Here is a 24,796-nt window from a genome sequence, read left to right on the forward strand (position 1 = left end):
CACAGCTCCAGGTACCTGGAGGTTGTGGGTTTGATTCCAGCTCCGTGTGACTGACTGTGAGGAGTGTGGTGTGTTCTCCCTGTGTCTGTGTGGGTTTCCCCCGGGTGACTGTCTGTGAGGAGTTTCCTCCCACAGTCCAAAAACAGACATAGGTAGGTGGATTGGTGACTCAAAAGTGTCCGTAGGTGTGTATGTGTGTGTGTGTGAGAAGGACTGGCACCACATCCCTGAACTGGATAAGTGGCTACAGAAAATTAATTAAGGTAAGTGAGAATCGCATATATATGTGACACAATTAACAAACCACAGACAGAAAGCATATATTGGTCCACTGGCTCTGTACCCTGCTGACTGTAGGCCACTGCTGGTCCACCATTGGACAGCTCAGATTACTGTCCCCTGGACAACATGTAACGAGTTTTTAATCTCAAACTTATTTTAAATACAAATATTACCAGCTATGAGAGATACAAAAATGAGTCAGCCTCATATAAAATAATTATGCTGCAGATGTTAACACTGCTGGACTGCGCTGTTTGGACTGCCCAGATCTGTTATGTTAATTTAGTTTTTAAATAGAAAAAACAAAATAATAATCCTGGTGCATCATGGGTGACACACAGGTGTCACAAGTGTATAGTACAGTTATGTTCCCTAACTTAGTTGATAGTGAGAGTACACACATGCTCACATGGATATGGACACTTCAGCATGATCTCAAATTAGATTGGTTTTTCCTACTTGTATTTTTGCCCAACAAAATACCATGAGTTCAATCAAAACATTCTCTTACACAGCTTTTTAATGCTAAACTGTATCTGATTTGAGTTTTATATGGATGCTTTGGACTTAATGGGTTATGCCTATAGAATTAACTAAATCTTCGATTAAACAAACTGCAATGATTCTATAATACTTTTAACTATCTGTGAACCATTATTTATGTAGAAAAATTACTGAAATATTTACATTAAGAAAGAAAACAATTAGTCAAATCACAAAACTACAACTGCATTTTCATTTTATTTTCAAGTAAAATAGCAGAAAGACAAGTATTGCAGTAATATAATGATATTCCAAAATAGTGACATAAAACACAAATTAAACAAAATCAACTTAAATCACAAACCACAATAATTGCAATATGTCAGGTAGTAATTCATGATAAATAGTGCCCTTTTAGCATACAAGTAAACATTTAGTGAAAAAACTAAGCCAGCAGTGAATAAGTGATGTAAATGCAGTGAGCAAAAACAGTGAATGGCATTAAAGCCCTTTAAACTGACTCCCTAGCAAAGAACTGTGTACTAACCAGATTTCTATGTGAATAATTTTATCTAGATCACAACACTCTAGTTGTTTCTAGAGTGTAATCTAGATTTGTATTTTATGTGGCTATTAAGCAATATTATGTTTATACGGTCTTTTGTGTTTTATTATGTGTTATATGATGTTTATACGTTTCCAATGCTTATATCCACTTCAAATATAGAAATCAAATGCCTTCTGTCTGTGTATTTGTAAACATGAACAAAAAGGATCTACGCATTAGTGAAATTACTATTTAGACACATAATTAAAAATACATTTAAATTTTCCACAAAGTTGTAGTAATTAAGGATCATAAATGGCCACAACAACCTTAGTGTTGAGGTGTAGGATTCAAAAGGAAGTTTGGTGGCTGCAGGGAGCAAGAGAGTGTAGTGGGCCCTATGTGAAGCTCTAATGGAATGGCATAGGAAAGTTTACATCTTATCCTGTGTATGATTATAATTAATATGCCTGCAATAAAGTGTTTTGTTCTAACTGCCCCTAAAAAAGCTTGCTATTGGTTAAGAGTTTGAGAAAGACACATTTTTAGGGGCTACATTACTGAACAATCTATAGAGCTCTAGCAAATATACATTTGGAAAAATAAGACATGCCCATACCAGTAACACAACACCAACTGTGAAGTATGGGTGTGGGAACATCATCACATAGGCAGTTTGTCTGCAAATAATACTGGACAATACAGGTAAACAAAAATAGAAGTAAATGTTTTTCTTTCTGCGACTGCAATATAAATACATTTTGAATGATGTCAGCAACATACTCCAAAAATGCTTTGTAATACCTTAGGAACAGAGTAAAATTGTTTCAGTTTCCGAGTGGAATACGTGTACATTCTTGCTTTACATATGTTCAGCAGGCAACCAATCAAGCACACGCTATGTGTCTACTAGGCCAGGCTATAGTATAATGTGCCAAATGAGTGTTGTCACTATTTTTGTTGACATAACCATAGATGTTCTTGGAAAATACGTCACAGTTATTGCACCATCAGATCCACAATGCATGTGGCAAGAGATCCAAGCAATCACTGACTACAAGAACAACATCAGTAACTCAGTGATCACAGACAGCTCCGTTGCTGCTGACCTAAAACGTTTTGCGCTTGCTTTGAGTCCACTGCCCAGGTTCAGCTAAAAACTGCGCTGCTTTCCAAAAGAACTAGCATTCATGCTTTAAACTGATACTCAGCTCAGAAAGCTGAAGGTCCAGATGGCATCCCAGGCTGGATCCTTTAAGCATGTGTCAACCAAGCTGCCACCTTCTCAGGCATCTTCAACCTCTCCCTGACACAGTCTACTGTCTCTGTATGTATCTGCTTTAAAACCACAACCATCATCCCAGTCCCAAAGAAACCCGTCATGACATGCATGAATGAATACCATCCCATCGCTGTCACATCCATAGTGATGAAATACATTGAGAGTATGACCTTGGCTCATATTAAGAGAAGTCTTCCTACCACAAGGCTGTGTCATTTCACATATGCTCTAAACACTACAGGCGATTGTCATAAAATTAGAATATCATGAAAAAGCAATTATTGTTATTTCAGGAATTCAATTCAAAAAGTGAAACTTGTATAATTTGATGATTATAACTGACACTTGCAAAGTCCTTTAAATGGTCTCTCAGTCTAGTTCTGTAGGCTACACCATCATGGGGAAGACTGCTGACTTAACAGTTGTCCAAAACATGACCACTGACACCTTACACAAGCAGGGCAAGACACAAGGTCATTGCTAAAGGGGCTGTTCACAGAGCTGTGTCCAAGCACATGAATAGAGGGAAGGAAAAAATGTGGTAGAACAAAGTGTACAAGCAATAGGGACAACCGCACCCTGAAAAGGATTGTGAAACAAAACCCATACAAAAATGTTCTCTGATGAAAGTAATTATTTCATTTCCTTTGGAAATCAAGGTCCCAGAGTCTGGAGGAAGAAAAGGAGAGGCACAGAATCCACGTTTCTTGAGGTCCAGTGTAAAGTTTCCACAGTCAGTGATGGTTTGGGGTGCCCATATCATCTGCTGGTGTTGGTCCACTGTGTTTCCTGAGGTCCAAGGTCAACGCAGTCGTCTACCAGGAAGTTTTAGAGTACTTCATGCTTCCTGCTGCTGACCAACTTTATGGAGATGCAGATGTCATTTTCCAACAGGACTTGGCACCTGCACAGTGATAAAGCTACCAGTACCTGGTTTAAGGACCATAGTATCCCTGTTCTTAATTGGACGGCAAACTCGCCTGACCTTAACCCCATAGAAAATCTATGAGTTATTGTAAAGAGGAAGAGGCAATACGCCAGACCCAACAATGCAGAAGAGCTGAAGGCCACTATCACAGCAACCTGGGCTCTCATAACACCTTAGCAGTGCCACAGACTGATCGACTCCATGCCACGCTGCATTGCTGCAGTAATTCAGGCAAAAGGAGCTCCAACTAAGTATAGAGTGCTGTTCATACTTTTCATGTTCATACTTTTCAGTTGGCCAGCATTTTTAAAAATCACTTTTTTTGTATTGGGCTTAAGTAATATTCAAATTTTCTGAGGTACTGAATTTGGGGTTTTTATTAGTTGTCAGTTATAATCATCAAATTATAAGAAATAAACAATAGAAATATATCAGTCTGTGTGTAATAAATGAGTATATTATACAAGTTTCACATTTTGAATGTAATAAATCTTTTTCATGATATTCTAATTTTATGACCAGCACCTGTATATACCTATGATTGTATTGTAAAACATTTCCAACAACATCATAAAGTTTGCTAACGACAACAATGATTGGTGACATAACCAACGATGATGAGGGACCATACAGGAAATTAAGCCTTCACAACCCCTGTTCTTCCAACAACCACTCTCTCAGTGTCCTCTCAGTGTGCTCTCAATAAAAAAAACATGATTTTTTATTTCAGGAGGAGGAGCAGAGTGCATGCACCACTGAGTATCGAGGGGATGGTGGTGGAAAAAGTGAGCAGCTTTTCCTTAGTGAGCCAAAGATGCTTGGAGCCCACATAGCTGAGGATTTCACCCTGTTGCTCAGTACATCACACAACATCAAAAACACCCAACAACGAATCCACTTCTTCCAATGGCTGAGAAAAGTCAACCTGCAATTGCTACCAGTGTAGTGTGCACCAGCTGCATCAGTCTGATACTGCAGTGCCACTGCCAATAAAAACACAAGGCCCTGTGGAGGGTGGTGAAAGCTGCCCAGCACATTAATACAGCTGCCCTACCACCCATACAGGCCATCTACAAACAAAAGATGTTTAAGGAAAGCCAGCAACATCTCCTCCAATATCACACACCCCAGCCATTTTCTATTTCAGCCTTTGCTGTCTGGAAAGAGATAATGAGTTATAGGAGCCAGAACCATCAGATTTAAGAACAGTTTTTATCCACAAACTGTTGAACTGATCACACCAGCATCCCCAATGAGAAAACAAACATGCAATGTAGAATGCTACTCAGCATATATATTGACTGAACTCCACCAGCTCACGGGATGGTACGCACCCTGCATTTAAACTCTCTCTATACCTGAACATTTGAAGCTTATTATTTCCATACAAATTGTATAGTTCTTGCATTCTTGCACCCAAACATTAAGATGTAATGCTCATTACCTGTACTGTATACTTGGCATACTATATCTGCACACCTGGCCTAGTTACCTCTACATACCATGCACTTCCAAACACATGCACATGAACACCTATCTGTCATGAGCACATATCTGTGCCTACCTGGAATCATTGGGCGCAAGACGGGAATACACCCTGGAGGGGGCGCCAGTCCTTCACAGGGCAACACAGACACACACACACATTCACTCACACCTACGGAGACTTTTGATTCGCCAATCTACCTACCAACGTTTTTTTTTTTTGGACTGTGGGAGGAAACTGGAGCACCCGGAGGAAACCCACTCGGACACTGGGAGAACACACCAACTCCTCACAGACAGTCACCCAGAGCGGGAATCGAACCCACAACCTCCAGGCCCCTGGGTTTTTATTATTATTATTTTTCTCCTAAAGAAATTAACTTTGCCACTTGAATCATATATGTTTGCCTAATTTAAACATTGCTAATTTTCATTAAATGCAAAACCTACTTTTGTGAACTAGTCCCTGGATTTTAGATCTTGGTGTCAAAATGTTCACAGAAGCCTGAAGTTGAATAATTATCCAAAAAATATTAAGTATGTTAACATGATGGCCACCATAAGCAAATTAATTAGCATATTTTACTTAAACCAGTGGTCGCCAACCAGTCGATCGCAATCGATAGACCATGCAAGTCGATCACAATAAACCATGGCTGCTTCAGTTATGTCCTTTAAGTTACTATAGCTGCGTCATTCTGTATCCGCAGTATACCGCAAGCTACTTAAGCAGGGACACATAAAGCTGCGGTCACACAGGGTTTGTGTCCGCGAATGCTGACACGCGAATTCGCTTCCCTGACCAATAGGGCTGCGGTTCTGTTTCTGCCCGGCCTGAGCCAACACGATGGCAGAGCTGACGGGTGCGGTTTCAAGACAGGAGATATTACACAAATATTTCATGTGGATTACAAATGACAGCACAAGAGATAGTCACACTAATCCCCGGTGTTCTGAGGAGTTGTGCTACTGCGTGGAAATGTGCGACCGTAGAGTACTTTCTTAACTACAGCCGCCTAAATAAAAGGAAGGGCATTTGGATAGGCAAACAGAAGTATAAGCAAGAGCCATGCACAGCCTAAGTCCACTTATGTGGGTAAAGATAAGGTAAATAAAGGTAACTATATTGATAATACAGCAGGTAGTGTCACAGTCACACAGCTCCAGGGACCTGGAGGTTGTGGGTTTGATTCCCACTCCGGGTGACTGTCTGTGAGGAGTTTGGTGTGTTCTCCCCGTGTCTGCGTGGGTTTCCTCCGGGTGCTCCGGTGTCCTCCCACGCTCCAAAATCACACGTTGGTAGGTGGATTGGCGACTCAAAAGTGTCCGTAGGTGTGAGTGTGTGTGTTTGTGTTGCCCTGTGACGAACTGGCGCCCCCTCCAGGGTGTATTCCCGCCTTGCACCCAATGATTCCAGGAATGCTGAAGTAAATAACAGTAAGCTAAGATTGTATAATGCACCGGATGAAAACACATATCAAATGAAAACATTAAAAATTGTAGAGCATGTACAGGGCTGCTGTAGTATAGTTATCAGTAGCACAACATGTCAGAACACCTGTTTCTTTAGGCACTAAATACCACAGCCATCCCTCAGCTGTATATTAATGAAGTAAGTAAACCGTTTAATTGTATGTTACTGGAGGGGACGTACACAGCTTTGTTTTTAAGTAGCCTAAGCCTGGCATTTATGCTGGAAGATTTTTCATTTGTTTGGTGACAGTTGACTTAAACCCTTTTAACTTTAGTATATTTTATTCAAATTGAATGAAACCTCAGAGTTTTATTACAGTTGAGATTCTGATGTTGCATGTCAAAGCACAAAGTCTTATAGGGGGCGCTGCAATAGATAGGTAACTGTTTCTCAGCATTCGAATGTTGGATAAAGCGGCCGTCTTGCATGCTGCTTCTGTGGGTGATGCTATAAGTGGGAAATTATGAACATTAAGTTAATTTTCATGAACTTTGAAAATGTATGTCCATGGAAGCATTTCCTATGTACCTACGAAATTTTGTATTGATGGCCACTAGGGGTCGCAATTCAGATTTTTAACGTTAAAATATGGAATTTCTCAGTGAAAATTAAACACATTGAGATGGAATTTGGATTATAATACACACTGCAGAATGTCTCACAACATTACATTTACATGTGTTGTCAAAAAGTGCATGTTTTTTTCTTCATTGGCCAGTTGTGTGAAAGCTGAGATTTTTTAACAATTTCGTGGATTTTTAAGCAATAGGCAAATAATTGGTTTTGTTGCCGTCTGCAGAGTATGGAGGTAAATAATTATCCAAAAAAGTATGATTTTTGGACATGCTGTCATTGCAAGATGTCAATGACATCATAATGTGAAGTGGGCGGAGCTTTATAAATTCTTTAAGCTGTAACTCAAACAAATTAACCTCAATTGAAACCAACCTGCTTGAGCTTCATGCCTGGGGAGGAGGGGGAGGAGGCAGAAAGCTCTCGCCACTGTTTTGAAACTGCATTATAGTTCCGATTCTAAACACTTGGCTCCTTTAAATGCTCAAAATTTTGAAACCTTTGAAATGTTTTCTTTGTACTTGTGTCAATTCAATTAACGTTCAAAAGTTTTAACAAACACAGATCATTCTTGTTTTATTACATTTTGCAAAAATCCCATTTTTATGGAAATATCGTTTTTGTGTCTACATACTTTCCTTGAGTAGTTTACTTTTTTAAATGAATGAAATATTGTATGAAAAGTGTCTGAATTCTTGTTTCCATCACTGCACACTGGTGAACACATATTTGTGTGTTAAACCTTTAAGGAATGTAGCCTTATATGTTCTCACATATTACAGGCAAACTATGAAACTATAAATGATACTGAAATGTGCTTTATTAAAAATATAGAGAATGCATTTTATTTTTCCCTATAAAAATATTTCAATGCATAGTTATTCACATTAGTTTATTCTCTATCTTTAAAACTATTTAGGCTTACTACTATTATTTTGTTTTTACAGCTACTGTTATTCACATATAAATTGTAGAGGTTAATATCTGAATATATTTTGCATTAAACTGCATATAATGTTACATTAGATATTAATGGTATAGATTCATTATATTGTCGCTGGCCAATCAAAAACACCTATCTCCATTTTTGTAAATGGTTGTATACTATGCCATTTGAACACAGCAGCAATCAATGCACAGCCAGCAATTATTTGCATTTAAACAATTTTATGTGTAAAACTTTTTGGTTTATGGTTAAATGGTTAAATTTATGGTTAAATGTAAATGAATATGTGTACAAAATAAGTGGTTTGTTAACTGGAAATCCATCACTGAGGGGCAGAGGGTGTGTTCACCACAATCATGGGCTGAAAGAAAGAAATACACAAACAATATGAAGACAGTGCTGTTAATAAACAGTATTATCTTAGTCTTATATGAACAAAGGAACATTAGATGTGTTTCTTAACTGAGTTCTTACCACACTGGTCCGGGGTGAGCAGCACTGAACCACTTTGCAGCAGAAAGCAGCTAAGGTGGCAGAGATAGCAATCTGAGCTGCATGCAGTAACATCTGAACTCCATGTACATGTTCATACACATTCTATGGAGAAGCAGAGTAAACTGTTATTTTCCTTTTTTTTTTTTTTAAACAATAGTACTTGTCATTCCTTTCTATTTTTCCATAGACCTACTTTAGATACTTAGCTCTTGTGCTATGCCCAGAGCAAAGCCTTTACTGTTTAAAAAGCGTAAACACATTAAAAAAGAAAAAAAAACATTAATAACTAGATTATAATATTATGTGTCTTTAAAGCCGTCTTACCCCAATTCTGTCACAAAAGTCTGTATGTAAGCTGCTATTTTCAAAATTAATGCTCCAGCAGATGTCAAAAACACGGCTTTCAACTATCGACCCCATTGTCAAAATAAAACTTATCACTGATGCTGCACACATCACAATCTGCATTCCCAAACAGGCCTTCAGCTGTTAAAGGAGAAAACACAAACACAAACCTTACACATAAATAAAACTCCTAATAAAATACACATATCATCCCTGTCAAATCAAAAACATGTATCTCCAATCTTGTCAATTTTAATTTTTCTATGTCATTGGAATACTGCACCTGTCCTTCACACTTTGTGAAAATTTCACAATGAATGGACCAATAGAAATGCTACAAAATAATTCTATTGAAATTCAAAGTTGCTATATTGGGAGATACATGTTTTTGATTGAACAGCGACGATATGTACATAAGTCCATAAGACAATGAAACAACATGCATGTTTTAAAGGCCTCATCCCTTTGATTTACATTTATGACATTTGAGTGATTTTATGTTTTTACAATACTTATTATGCATTTAACCATATTTTTATGAAACATATACTTATCCAGTGGAACGCAACAGATTTCTTTTCTCTGGTACTCTACTTTTAGGACTAATATATGCATAAAGAGGACTGAAACATCATAAGTTCAAATGTTTGTAGATACTTAGTTATTGTCACCCGGAGCAGGACTTGAACCCACAACCTCCAGGTCCCTGGAGCTGTGTGACTGTGACGCTACCTGCTGCACCATGCTGCACATAATCCCTTTAGGAATTCAGCCTAAGTTTACCATACCCAATGCTACATGTTATTCATTCATTCATTATCTGTAACCTCTTATCCAGTTCAGGGTCGCGGTGGGTCCAGAGCCTACCTGGAATCATTGGGAGAGGGGCACCAGTCCTTCACAGGGCAACACACACACACACATTCACTCACACCTACGGACACTTTTAAGTCGCCAATCCACCTACCAACGTGTGATTTTGGATCGTGGGGGTATTTGAACACCATTTATATAATACAACAAGCACTTTTGTGAAAAACATAAAAACAAGTTATCCATACCCTGGGCCGTTATAATAATTATGAACATGAATCAACACATTAAATTCAAAATGTAGTCCTGCCTCACTTACTTTAGGAAGATGAAGATTCTGTGCAGCTATTGCCACGCTGCCAGCTATTAAGCCCTTCATTGGAAAACAGATGCACATTATTAAACACTGCATTAAAACAGTAAACATGCAGCATCAAAATAAGCTGCTATGGAGAACCCAGTTAAGATAATGTAATTCCAAACCTAAACAACATATGGCATCACAGTAATAACCATTTAAACATGTCATACTTACAACTAATGAAAAGCTACAGAGGATCAAAGGTAGCTCCATATCCCAATAACGCTGCATTGTTGCAAGATTGACACTTAAGAGAAAGCAGCTCAGGATTATCTGTGTGAGCTGTGGGAAACAATTGTAAAAATATCTCATAAGTTTTGTTAAAGAATAAGAACATTCATGTAGGTAACATTAAAGATCTGCAGAGGCAGGCTCTGTCTACACACCCCTAAAGCTTTGGGTTCTGCCTCCAAGTACTTGTGTTCTCGATAGGGGTTCTTCTGAAAAGTGACCTCCACCAGTGCTCTTTCATTCTGAGAATTATGGTTTTGAGCCTCAGTACAGTGGTTACTGGAGTCGAGAATCTCCACTTCACTTTCGTCTGTAAAACATCACATTAAAGACATTTCTTATCAGTTAATATATATAGAAAACAATGCTGTTATTTTAGAATATAAAAATACTTTAAACTTTCAAAAATTACTAACATCATCACCCATATAATTACAGTATATTTACATTTAATTTAACAATAAATCTCATTCTTTTTCAAAAAATAATTTTATTCTTTTTTTTACCCAACAAAATATCACAGACAAAAATCTTATTCGTTCACTCGTTTGCTTATTAATAAGTTCACTTCACTAGCCCACTTACTTTTTAACTAGGGGGTTAAAACTATATCACTTTTGTTAGTGATTTAGTGCATTTAATTAATTAATTATTGGGTTAGTAAATTCATATGTGGGATAGTGAATAGGAAATTGAGTTAATGAACCAGAATGTCAATGACTGATTCAGTAAGTGAGTGAGTAAACAAGTGACTGCGTTAGTAAGTTAGTTACTTGCTTGTTGGCTAGTGATCAAATGAGTCATGTAATAGTTATTTAGTGAATGAATCCATGATAAGAACAAGCCTCAAAAATAGGGGGTTTCTGTTATTTTCCCATTGAGCAATTTACCTTTCCGCTCACACATGTCCTATTGTTCACCTGCCTAACACTATATTTTATTAACACGGCTATTAACACACTCATAACATGATGCTACTCTCTTAGTGTAATGCTATAATGACTGTATTTTGTTTGTTAACTTGCAACGTTGTCAATTAAAGAGAAATGAGCCTTGGTTCCTGTTAATCTGCTGTATGTCTAGGCTGTCTGCAGGCACACGTGTCTCAACTTATGTATACACTGATAAACATTATGACCATCTCACTGTCCAAACTCTTAGCTCAACTCACCATGCAGGAGCACTTTGTAGTTTATAATTACATCAGTTACATCAATTATAGATCAGACAGGAGTGCTGCTGTTTACGTTTTTAAACACTGTTTGCACTCACTGTCCACTCTGTTAGACACACTTATCTCGTTTGTTCACCTTGTATGAAACATGATCCAGGCAAGAGCTCAGCTGATGACCTCTATATTGATGCAATAGCTAGGAACATGGTGGAGCTTCACACAAGTGTAACTAACCCAAAACACTATTGCTGACTGGCTGGGCAGATCATTGTTCCTCTTTTTATCTGCAGCACAAAGACTAGATTTTGCATAATTATGTGATTTCAATCGGAACATATTACACCATGAACGTATGCATGTGAAGACTGAAAGGAAATGAATAATGGGTGAAAAAACACCACTGAAAATTATAAATGGCATTACATGAGGAAATTAATGTGAAAACAAACAAAAAGCATGGACAGAATGGCTCCTATTATTCCTTATATTACTCATTATACAGTGCCATTTTAATTAGGAACTGAATTTAGGAGGATGAATGATTTATTGAATGACGCTAACTCATGTGGGTGTTTACCAAACAATGCACTGGATTGTGGGTATTGACTAACCACTGGTGAACAAGTGTTGTACAGGAGGCGATGGCAAAAGATGGACACATTTGTGATTAAAACGTGCAGCAGACGACGAATTTTCTCAAGCCACACAGGGAAAACACGATTATGAGCATTTGTCAAAGCAAACGCATACCAGTCACTGAAGAGATTTGGGGATTCAGTGTGTCATTTTTGCAGAGCAAAAGTGCAGGTTTTAGGCTTTTTTCTCTCAGGAACCTGTTTTATAACTTAATTTTTGTTGTCAAAGCAGGGCTGGTAAGTTCCAGTGCTACTGGGGTGCTTCGTGCTCATCTTGGTTCGTACGATACACTCTGTAATAAACACTAGAACCGGTTAATGTTAACGGTTCGGCGTTCAGGCGAGAAGAGCAACTAACAAAACCAGTCAAGGTAGTGATAGTGTGAAACAGCCGTTTTTCCTCTCATTTAAAGTCATATTTGACCTACAGTGTTAGCAGAGTCCTGTTTTGCTGTGTTTATGAGTAAGTTACTGGTTTATGAGTGAGCTTCTGGTGCTATTTGCCCACACTGACCTTGCTAAAGTTAGCTGTTTACACAGAGTCCAAAGTAATGTGCCTAACGGTCCGCTAATAACACGACCGATAATAAACCGCCCATTCCACTCTTTCAAACAGAAGAAATACGTTCAATAACAGATTATGTTAGGAGTTTTGCGGACATACCTCTCATTTTGGTTCGTTCCGTTTGTTTTAACGGGTGGTTTTATAGCTTGGAGAGAGGAGATTTGTTTCTGCTCGCAGTGAATCTGCGTGTTTTCGGGTTTTGTCCCGTTATCCAGTCCCGCCCAGCACTGAAGAAATTTGAACCCGACAAACAGCTTAAAAGGCACAGCTGTGGAGTTCAAACATGGTCACAGTCCACTGTTAGCCCTCCACGCTTAACTACATAAACTATGTATTTACAATGTAGATGTTCTGAGTCAATTTTTTCGTTTGTTTGTTTGTTTTGCAGCTGTCCAGAGCAGCCCATTATTTAAAAGACAAAAGAAGACAAGCAGCATTAGGAGTCTAGCATTGTGTTCCTGCCCGAGCAGGGGAATAAACCCAGTCTTACATGTGCAGGGAAATGGTGTTACACCATTGGAATGCAATGAAATGTAAGTATTCAGATAGACTGCAGGACTATCTGTATTCACAATAATTTCCTGAAAAATCTTCATCTCATTAAATAACCACTTGTGCGGTTACCTTCCAAGACAAACGTTGTTTAAGCAGACACCCATACCTGTATGTAGGTATTTCCATTGAAAAGTTGTTGAATTTTCCTTTGCACTCTACGTGCATTCCTTTATGCTTGTCCGATGGTGATACATCTCAAAAACATACAAAAGAAGATATAGCTGCTTCCTAACCATCCATCCATCCATTATCTGTAACCGCTTATCCAATTTAGGGGGGTCCAGAGCCTACCTGGAATCATTGGACGCAAGTACTGTATACTTGGGGTACTATATCTGCACACCTGGCCTAGTTACCTCTACATACCATGCACTTCCAAACACATGCACATGAACACCTATCTGTCATGAGCACATATCTGTGCCTACCTGGAATCATTGGGCGCAAGACGGGAATACACCCTGGAGGGGGCGCCAGTCCTTCACAGGGCAACACAGACACACACACACATTCACACCTACGGACACTTTCAAGTTGCAAATCCAACGTTGCAACGTGTGTTTTTGGACTGTGGGAGGAAACCGGAGCACCCGGAGGAAACCCACGCGGACACGGGGAAAACACACCAACTCCTCACAGACAGTCACCCGGAGCGGGAAACGAACCCACAACCTCCAGGCCCCTGGAGCTGTGTGACTGCGACACTACCTGCTGCGCCACCGTGCCGCCCTGATTCCTAACCCAATTAGCTAATTAGATAATAGTGTATGTACTTGTAACAGTGGGAGTGTTAGGGCTCTCAAGACACCAGGTGGCGCTGTTTAATCTCACAGAAGCCAGGGGTTTCCTTAGTGCTAGTGTATGATAGAAAAGGTGCTTCCAGGAATATCTGTGACTGTTGTTTTCTCAACAAGGGCCGTGTCCTCCTTCCAGCGACTTACTGCCCTTGACCTACAATCCTGGCATACTGTAGTGAGGGTAACATACAAGAGCTTGACTTTCTGCCAGATCCTGGGAAGATTAGGAATGGTATTCTTTCTGTTTCAGTGTCTGTGCAGAAATTGTTAGGCTATATTTTAAATTTCAGTTTAATTTCAACCTACAGTCAATATATACAAAAATGTCTTTTAAAATAATTTTATTTGGCTTTACAACAAAATCACATCAATCCCTTTATTTCCATTTCTCTTATTAAATAAGCCCTAAATGAGCTGTTGTCCATTTTTGAAGATTTATTTGCAAATAAACAGTCAAATAAAGACCCTGAATATCACTGCTCTCCAAAGAACAACATAGATTTAATTTTTGTCTCTTTTTTCTAGTTTACTAGCTGCATTATTTGAACACAGCAGCTGACCTTGACATTATGTTAAAAGTCATGAAGAATGGACCAATAGAAATGCTACAAAATTACAAAATCTTTTTATATGGACTTCATTTAAAATGGAGAAGGTTTTTTCCTTCTATGAAGGGATTTTTTTTGTGTGTGTCTGGAGCTACATGTTGTTCTTTGGACATCAATGAAATGTATAGGAAGTCTTTTAACACACATATTGGCCAGGGCTTCTTTAAAAATAATGATCGATGCAACAGCTATATCTTCTGGACAAAACTGAGCTGTGCTGGTTTAAAGGAACAAGCCTTATTACTTCAAGCTAAATCAGACATAATGTAAATTGGAAATTACATATCACAATGAGATGTTAGATTTAACTTGCATGTGTTACAAAAAAAAAAAAAAAAGAAAAAACCCAACCTGCTCTGAGAAAGACATACATCTTAGAAATTAAAGCATCTCTATGTCAACTTAGATAAGATAAAAAATATGTAAATGTAAAAACACAAATTCCTTCACCTGTCAAACCTTTAATTTACACTCTTAACACAATGGGTTTTATTAGAAATGGTGTCCAGAAGAACCACTTTGTGATCCCTAAATATCTTGTAATGCATTTTGGTAAATTAAATGTTAATAACAATATGAACCTATGGCCACATGCCCATTTAGAACCACAATTTTTAAGAGTGTACCTTAAATATTTTTGCATGGTTTCCCTAAAACATCATACTGTAGAATGAGCAAATACAGCAAATATTTTCAGCAGTTTATAAACAAAACCCCAAACGTATTGTGCATTATCCAAAATCCTGGATCCTAGCAAGGTCTTAGCAAAGATTTTTCAAATGCTTGATGCTAACCCTAACCCTAGATTGAAGTTGCAGTTTGGTGTTATTCACTGGTATTTTATACCAGTGAATAATTTCTGCACAACATTAAGAAAATGGATCTGATGGTTCTTCAACAAAATCATATTAGATCTTGTCGTAATGAAGGAACTCAAGGACTTGCGTACTTTTGGGGAAAAATATTGCTCTATATAGACACTTAAGCACAGTGAGTAAAAAAAAAACCCAGAAAAAATCCCTTTGTGATTTACTGTGAAATGGTAAACAGATACATGAGTACTGAGCCTATGATCTGTGCTGTTCTCCTTTTTATATTTCTGTATTACAATTGTTATTAACTGTACTGGCTACAAAAAATGGATATCAGTTTTTACAGAGCAGGCAATGAAGAGAGATTCCCTTTTTCTAATTTGTTTAACAATCTCAAGTGCTGATTATATACGTATCTGTACTGTAACTGTAAAATTTGTTTTAAGTTACTAATGGCGTTTCTGTCATCCTTTCAGGAATAGATTAAGTTTCTCAGAGGGACTGGTATCCATCAGTCCTTTTTCTTCTGCTGAGAAGGTAAGCGATTACCACGATGATGATGAGGATGATTAGGACTATGCCTACAACAATGGCCACAGTGTAGTTAGGCTGGTCAGCCTTGCACAAGTCAACTATAGTAGAAAAACAGATATGATCAGTCAAACAAATGTATAACAGCCTTGCAATAGGTCAACATAAAAAATGTATATTTATTTTATTAAAACACCTCTGTGTGATGTTAATTTTCCAGCAGGAAACTAAAGAGATTATGTAATAATTTAAAATAATTTGGGATTGTATATTTTATATAAACATATCTTATCTATAAAGCTACTAGAATGCTGGAGCACCTACTTAATGCTGGAGTCATCAGTGAGAAGATAGAACTCAATGTACATATTAACATTAAACCAAAGGCAACTAAATGATTCTAATAATACTTCTGTAACATAAAAATATGGGCAAAATTTCATGGACACCTGCTCATCCAAAATTTCTTTTGAAATGAAGGGTATAAAAACTTTTTGTCCTCCTTTGATGTTGTAATAGCCTCTTTCTTCTAGAAAGTCTTTACGTTAGATATATTCAATACTGCAATAAAGATTTAAATGATGTTGAAAGATTAGGTCTGAATCATAAACACCACTGTAGTTTATTCCAAATAAATTATTTAGTGTTCAGTTTCCCAAGAGAACACAGTTCCACTGCTCTACAGCCCAATGCAGGGGTTTTATAGCCCTCTAGTCACACTTGGTAATGAGCACGATAACATGGTTGTCCACAACAAGTGTGCTTAACCATAAGCTGTTCTTTTTTTATTAAAAGATATAGCGAATCATGCAGTCTACAAGTACTGAAAATATCCACATTATGCTTGGAAGTAATGTCATACTATCCATTTCCAGTACAACTACGCAAAGTGTCATCGTTGTAGACCAACCAGAGCAGATTCTTATTGGTTTCCATTCATCCATGTACCTGGACATGGATTTAATAGGACTTTCTTTTTCCATGAGTCCATAAGTGGAATAAAAGCTGGTGGACACAGGTGGATGGGCACTTTCCCTTTATATATAACATATATATAATTAACAAAGTATATGAATATAGTATGCATAATTTGTTATTAATATTATTTTGTTCTTAGGCTGCTGGGCACTTATGGTTTATTTGAACTGGTGCATTGTACTCTGAAACTTACTCGGACCAAACTGGTTCTTGTCAAAGTCAAAGGCTTGAATCCTCTGCTGGCTCAACTCTAGATTTAAGCCCCTTCCCAGATAGATTGATTCTGACTTGCAGGAGTAGGAGTGGCCCGCTTTCATGGTAAACAGCTCCAGTGATTTATTAGTGTTTAAGAAAGTGAATGTGGCTGTTGAAATAAACAAGCAAAAATACACAAGATTTAAACATATTTTTACAAATTACAAAGGAAACTGCAAGTAATAATCTATAAGACCTGCAGACCAATACTGCATGCATTCCATTACAACTGTATGCAAATTAATTCATTTCTGTTACAGACAAAGCATAGCATTCAATCAACAACTTCTCAGTACCACTATTAACTGTAGGTATATAAACATAAAATTGCCTGCATGTGCTGCCTTTCCATTGGAGCAGCCTGTAGAGTAGATAGAGTAGATGAGTAGCTAGTAACATTATGTATATGTAGGTATACATAAAATTTTGATTGATTTCCAGACTCCAAACTTCTATTCAAGTATATTTGCAAATAAAAAATTATAGACCTTATTTTTAGTGACCTTATTTTTGGAGCTTCATCGTTTTAATTGAGATAACAAGGATCCCTAAATAGAAGACAAGAGCCAAACAAGCTTCAATTTTGATGCTGATATAGAATGTAAACATTTAATCACGTTTTTCTTTTGTATTTTACCCAAATCAAATTCTTTTCTGGAAACATACTTTACTTGAGTCATTATATACCCCAGTGACATATTTACTGGAACATGGATGTAAGTGAATCTACTCATTTATAATATAACCATGTGTAAAATGTAGTGCGTAGAGAGTTTACATACAGTACTTGAGTTTAACTCACACATGATAACAATGTAACAATAAAACCATGAGCTTCCTCTTCCACAAATAAGAGTTACAGTATATGTGTTGTCAGACTGGCTAAACTGCATTGCAGTTAATTTGGAAAACACAGTTCAGGTCCGAGTACTCCTTCCAGCCAAAATGTAGATACACAAAAACATAACCAGGTCCTGTCGGTTTAATTCACTTGTACAGTTTAACTCTAACTTCTTTATAAGATGTTTCCTCCATGCAACCTTTATTCCTACAACTGAAATAACATGCTGTCAGGCTTGGTTACTTGTTAACCTGCAAACCAATTAGATTAAATTGCTCTAATAATATGATCTGGCTTGTCCTCATTGTACTGTTTGTTTACACTGCTTTTATGCCTTGACGAAGCAAAGTCCACATTCTCATAAACCAAGAAGTATACATAAGCTAATAAATAATGACATCGCTAAGATTGATCTCTTTTGTTATATGTTCACATACGCTTTGAAAGCATATTGTGAGCCATAAATACAGTTTTATTAAGATGTGCAGTCAATGACTTAGTGCACTATGATAGCAAGAAATATCTGCAACAAAAATATTAAATGTTGCCTGTTACTGTGATTGAAATTCAGGTCAAATATATACAAAATAAACTGTGAAAAGTTTTGCCCAAATTAAAGAACCCTCTCTTTTCAATCATTTGGACCACATTACTTGAAACGGTGTGAGGACATGTTGGAAAATTAGCATTGAGTACCCAGTCATTTATCTGACCCTGTAGATAGAACAGGTTACACAGGGAAAGTGTACTGACTTCAATACAGCGTTCAAAATGTACACAAACAATGATTTGAATATTAAAACAATCCATAGTCTCTTCTGAATGCCTCTCATTTGCTGTTTTTAGAAGTAACTACTGTCGGAAATCTGCAAAGTTTTGACATGATGTAGAATTCCACAAATGTCTTTTTTACTAAGACTAAAAAGGAAAACAAAAATGCATGAGTCTCTTAGGCCTACCTCCAGGTGAGAATGCATAGTCCAGTTTGACAGTCAAGGAGTTGACATAGACCATCTTTGAGGTGTCATTCTGGAAAAATCAACACACAAAATATACAAATGACCACAAAACACAAGCACTCACTCACAGAATTTTAGTAAGTGACATGTGAGGATGATTAATGTCAGAAAGACTCCATATGACTTATGACTAAAGGCTTTTCATATGAGGCACTGCACCTCTACAAGGCAAAGACAGCTGATCTTTTGTGGGGGCTTTTTGTTTGTTTGTTTTAAAAAGAGGTTTTAATCCAAATTATAAAAACATACACATACTAATTAGTGCTGTGTGTGTTTGTGCGTAATAAAGAACATCTTATTTAAATGACTATATAAAATTACAGTCCACTATAGGATCTTTTTGGTTTTTACTGTCTCTCTAGGCTAAATTTAGAATGAAGGCGTGGTACCACAGACACAATATGATATGCCATCTGTGTTCAGCTGCTTTCTGAGAGGTTGCTAAGGTGTTCAGGACTGTGAGAAAAATAGCATGATTTCAGTCTACTTCCTCATTAAGAACTAAAGTTCCCTTTTTTATTCTACTACATACATCAGCCACTAAACTACATATACGGTGTACAAATCTGTCAAATAGTTTTTACGTCTTACTAAAAAGTAGTGCTAGTATTTCCATTACTGTTTTTAGTACAATTTTTAAGGACCTATTTTTCAGAACCACTTCAGTTCACAATGAATCATTTAGTGAAGAAATTGTGAGAAACAGTCACTGTGTAGTGCAGTGACTGTCTGAGAAGCAGTAGGACTGCCTTGATATTTGTAATAACAGGACAAAACTGCTAAAATTTATTCTATTTGCGAATACTTCTAATTATTATTTTCGTCACAAATAGGAAAATTATATACACTGTCTTTAAATTAGCTTTTGGCTATGGTTTGGCAGTTACGTTTGTACCTCTTTTCCACCTTATATCATGCAGCAGGTACATTCTGTTGTCTACCTGGGTCAAGAATGTATCTACTATATGCAAATGTGAATGAAAATAAATGTAAAATTAATGTAAATTAAAGTAAACAAACTGGAATTACTGCATTTGGCTTGAGTAGACTTGTTCATTACAGATGGTGCCATATCTGTTACCGCGTTATCTGGGTCTTTTACCCTTTTCAGAATTATGCATCTTCTGTGAAAAAAAAACAACTTTTTGGGCAGAAGACTGCTGATTGTTAATATCTGTTTATAAAATGTTACCTCAACTATAATAAAAAAGGTACTCTACCTTGATGAAACTCAACGAGATATTTCCCTCTTTGAAAGAAATGTCAAGGTAAGAAGTATTGGTCTGGCATTTCCCGTCAAACTGGGCAGCATTCGGCTGAACGATGAATGTGCCATTGGTCTACAAACAATTGAAGACGTAAAGACTTAGTAAACAAATAAAAGTAACACTTAAAATCTCTGTTCCTACATTATTACACATCATATTACACAGATTTGCAGACACTGGGGTGCTCAAAGTCAAATTACTTGTTCCTATTCTAATAGAAAATAAGCTAACACATTTGAAGAGAAAACATTTTAATGCACTCTTTAATTTTGCATATTATATTAACTAAAATACTTGAAGGATTATACATAAAATAAGGTATAAAATTTAAGCTAATTGTAGAACATGTTTTAATTTATTTAATTAGAAATTCAACAAAACATCAAAATTACTTTTACTCATCAAAAATTACTAAAGTCTGTATCAGTTTATTGTTGGATGCATCAAATTCATGAAATTATATTGTAAACTGCCATAAAACTATGGTTATTGCATATGTTATTTTGGCATTCTGTTTTAAAAGTCAAAGCACATATAACACATGTTGTTATCTCTGCAAACATTTATCACCAGTATATGCAAGGTCCTTACTTTAGGGCTGTGTACCGAGAGTTGAATCGCTGCCAGGACCATGATACACAAGCTGTTATTGGAGTATTTAACAGTGTAGTTGCCAGTGGTGACGTTTGTTTTTGGTGTAGGTCCTGGCTTTGGAGTGATGGTGGTGGATGCGGTGGTGGTGGTGGCGGTGGTGGTGATGTTTTTGGGCGTTGTTGCAGTAGTTGATGTTTTTGTAGTAGAAGCAGTGGTGGTGGTGACAGTGGTTTGAGTTGTCGTTTTGTTTTGATGAGCGGTGGTGGTGGTGCTGGTGGTGGTGGTGGTGGTGCTGGTGGTGGTAGATGTTGTTGTGGTGGGTTTGGTTGTAGTTGTAGTAGTGGGGGTGGAAGGGTTCAGAGTGGAACCAAACTTAGCAGGAGGGAAAACGGTGGCAGGAGGTTTATTTTCTTGTGCTTCAATGAAGGCTAGAGAGAGTGAGAGAGAGATTTAAAGTCTCTGCATGTAAAGTAAAATTCAAATAAAATATCTCTACATGTCACTTAATCACAAACGAAGTCTTGCTTTAAATGCTACCACAAAAAAGTTATACTTACAAGAGTTGTGACACTAATTTACATAGACGTTTATCCAGTAGAAACTCTATTTTACTTAAAACCCATCAACTGTACAGTCTTATGCAAGTTTAGATACTACGTGGTCAAATTATATTATTTAATTTTTTTTCTCAAGTGAAATAAAACACATCCTCCAGAAAACAACAGAATTATTGCATTTCTCTGACAATGACAGTTTCTAAAATGTTTAACAAGAAGTGTGTATTCAAATATGCAAAATTGTGTTTTCTGCAGATGACATTTTCACTTAGAAAATTAACATACGTTATTTGAAGTGACAGTTTTACACATCATTTATATGTAAAGTATAAAGATGTGTAGATATAATAATTAATTCCAATTATGCCAATACATATTTATAAACTGTAGTCGGTTTGCTCTAACAAATGCACCATTAGGAATCATTAGGAACCAGATAGGAACTCACACTAAGCATAAAGAAACTGTATTAAACATACCATGTGACACTTAATTGCCTAGCTAAAATAATGTATCTACTGGAAATCTATTTAGCTAGTTCATATTAAAAGTTATTATGTTAATATTACATTCTATTTCAAAAATTTAGAATTGCATCAATCAACCTTAACATTATGACCACCTCCTTGTTTGTACATTCATGGTTCTTTCTCTCAGCTCCACTGAACAGACGAGAGCACATTGTGGTTCTGCAATTACAGACTGTAGTCCATCTATTACTCTGCATACTTTGTTCTTCAGTGGTCTGGATCCACATATGACCACCACAGAGCAGGTATGATTTGGGTGGTGGGTCATTCTCAGCGCTGCAATGACACTGACGTGGTGGCGTGTTAATGTGTGTTGCTCTGGTATGAGTGGATCAGACACAGCAAGGCTGCTTATGTTGAGTGTCCACTCACTGTCCAGTCTGTTGGACACACTTACCTCATCAGTCCACCTTGTAGATGTAAAATCAATGACAGTAGCTTACCTGTTGCTGCATAGTTTGTATTGATCATCCTCTAGTCCTTCATCAGTTGACACAGGATACTGTTGGCTGGATGTTTTTGGTTGGTGGATTATTCTTAGTCCAGCAGTGACACTGAAGGGTTTAAAAAGTTGAGCAACCCTGCTGTGTCTGATCCAATCGTATCAGTTAAACACACACTAACGTCACATCAGTGTCACTGAAACGCTGAGAATAATCCACAACTTAAATCATACCTGCCCTGTGAGGGTCCCGACCATTGAAGAACATAGTGGAATGAGGCTAACAGTTTATGCAGAGCAATAGATGGACTACAGTCTGGTATCTACAAAGTGCTCCTGTCTTGTAAGTAGAGCTGAGAGAATAGACCGTGAGTGCAGAAACAAGGACGAGGTCATTATGTTTTGGTTGATTAGTGTATGTATTCTGAAAACGCATGCATAATAATTTGTCTCTTATGATATTACAGCTCCTCATAAGTTTTAAAAAGATTTTCCCCTGTATAATTAAACTGACAAGATATAAACATAGTCATTCAGAGTTTTTGAGAAAAAAAAAATCACAGGCTGGTGATTTGAAACTTCGATGGAGTTTTACGGCCACGGAGTTGGAAAAAAAAACTGTGCTAAAGACAGAGAAATCTTAATATGAAGAGAAATGAAGTCCATGTCCTGAATGCCTTAAATTCAAAAGGTAGCAGATATCATAAATGAGTATTAATTAAATTTTATTAAATTTAATTTGTGTGTGACCCAAAACATGAAGTACATATTTCTATGGAATGCAGTACTTCAGTCTACACTTTGTTAGAGTAGAGGGAATTTTCTGAATGGTGGTGTTGGTGTGAAGCATCATATGTGTTGTATCATTAAGTTGTTGTAAAAATCTATGTGGAACAGTAGCCTAATAATAATTATTTCATTTGTGTACTTTTGAGACTACTGTTCCACGTATATTTTATATATATCTACAGGTACGTCTAATAAATATTTTATAAAAATGTATTACAACTGTTTATGAAATATTTATAGAGAGAGAGAGAGAGAGAGAGAGAGAGAGAGAGAGAGAGCGTTGATCACCAGTCACGTGAGTATGTTGCATGTGATCTATCTAGAAATATACAAAGTCTGCTTCTGGTTTTTATTACGATCAAATTAGTCAAAGAGATTTTGTTCTTCTGGAAACAAAGGGCAGAAGTACAAAATATGGCTTTATTGTTAACGTATATGAACTTCTGAGAACCTCAACGAAGGCTCTCTCTCTCTCTCTCTCTCTCACACACACACACACACACACTCACACTCATAAATACACTTTTTTTTCGATTGCAGGACACCCCCCCTCCCCCTTCTCGGTAAACTGAAACTACCGCTCAGCACTTAAAAAGCTTCAGTGCTGAAGATAACAAACCGTACAAATTCGTCCGACATATGTTAAGTTACGCTTTGTGATCAATACAGTATCTGCGGTATTAATTTATAATGGTCAAAAGGCCCCCCCACAAAAATTTAAATATCAGAAAACACTGATTTACCGCGGTTTCTGACAGAAAGCCGTTAGGCCCGAAAAGTAAACGTTAAATTCGTCGTTCGTGCAGTTACCAACAGTGTGGTGAATTACCTGCAGTCAGGATGAAGAAAGTCGCCAGTAAAGTTATAGCCCCATACTTAATCTCCGCCATCTTCTCTTCTGAAGGTTTTTAAAGTCCTGTGTTGTGTGCGAGGATTGAGCAGTGATAGAGATGTGAACTTGCAGCTGCCGTCTTCACTGCTAAACTGACAGAAACGAAACTAGAGAGAGCAAGGAAGTATAGCTGGTCATATTACTGACAGGAATTGTCCAATCTTGAGCTCAGCATTCACGTACTGACCTGCCTTAACGTTTCCAAAGTATGTAAAAGGAAAACTGTTTGTCATTATGCGGGGGAAGGAATAAATCCACGATTTATAAAACACCTCTTTGGTTGTAGCTAAACAGACTCAGATTTAACACCTTGGTTTTTAGAGTGGGTCGAGATTATTTTAGTGTGAATCTTAGTAATGAACTTGATATATTTATATTCATTTCCCAATCCGATTGAGTATAAAATCTCACATTTCCGTCAGCTTTTTGTCTTCTTTTCAACCAGTCATACCTATATCCTAATACCCTGAATTATTTGAAATGTAGAGTATTAGGTTGTCCCCTCTTTGCTGCTTTAACAACTTCAAATCTTCAGGAACATTTTACACGATGTTTAACAATGTTTTGATGTTTTAATGCATGTAATCAACCACAAACACATTGGTGAAGTCTGGTCATCATTATATTCGTAATTGTTTCTGGATTACACACGCATCTCCAACTCTGCACTGAGTATGGTGACTTCAAGTGCAGCTGAAGAAACATCCAT

The 24,796-nt window shown here is 37.2% G+C and overlaps 2 protein-coding genes across 2 annotated transcripts; both read right to left on the minus strand.

The window, feature by feature from the left end:
- Positions 1-1,034: 1,034 nt before the first annotated feature.
- LOC136707679 (membrane-spanning 4-domains subfamily A member 4A-like) lies at positions 1,035-12,864 on the minus strand. The gene is made up of 7 exons (XM_066681891.1): positions 12,719-12,864; positions 10,401-10,555; positions 10,189-10,296; positions 9,973-10,026; positions 8,820-8,981; positions 8,475-8,597; positions 1,035-8,361 (listed from the first exon to the last, which is right to left on the minus strand). The coding sequence occupies exons 1-7, from the start codon at positions 12,723-12,725 to the stop codon at positions 8,323-8,325; spliced, it is 648 nt and encodes a 215-aa protein (XP_066537988.1). The 5' UTR covers positions 12,726-12,864; the 3' UTR covers positions 1,035-8,322.
- A 1,422-nt stretch (positions 12,865-14,286) lies between these two features.
- Positions 14,287-24,197, minus strand: cd68 (CD68 molecule). Its single transcript, XM_066682055.1, has 6 exons — positions 24,025-24,197; positions 20,875-21,305; positions 20,236-20,355; positions 18,956-19,025; positions 17,094-17,264; positions 14,287-16,023 (listed from the first exon to the last, which is right to left on the minus strand). The coding sequence occupies exons 1-6, from the start codon at positions 24,083-24,085 to the stop codon at positions 15,884-15,886; spliced, it is 993 nt and encodes a 330-aa protein (XP_066538152.1). The 5' UTR covers positions 24,086-24,197; the 3' UTR covers positions 14,287-15,883.
- Positions 24,198-24,796: the final 599 nt, after the last annotated feature.

This window comes from Hoplias malabaricus, chromosome 9 (assembly GCF_029633855.1).
Source record: "Hoplias malabaricus isolate fHopMal1 chromosome 9, fHopMal1.hap1, whole genome shotgun sequence".
NCBI lineage: Eukaryota > Metazoa > Chordata > Actinopteri > Characiformes > Erythrinidae > Hoplias > Hoplias malabaricus.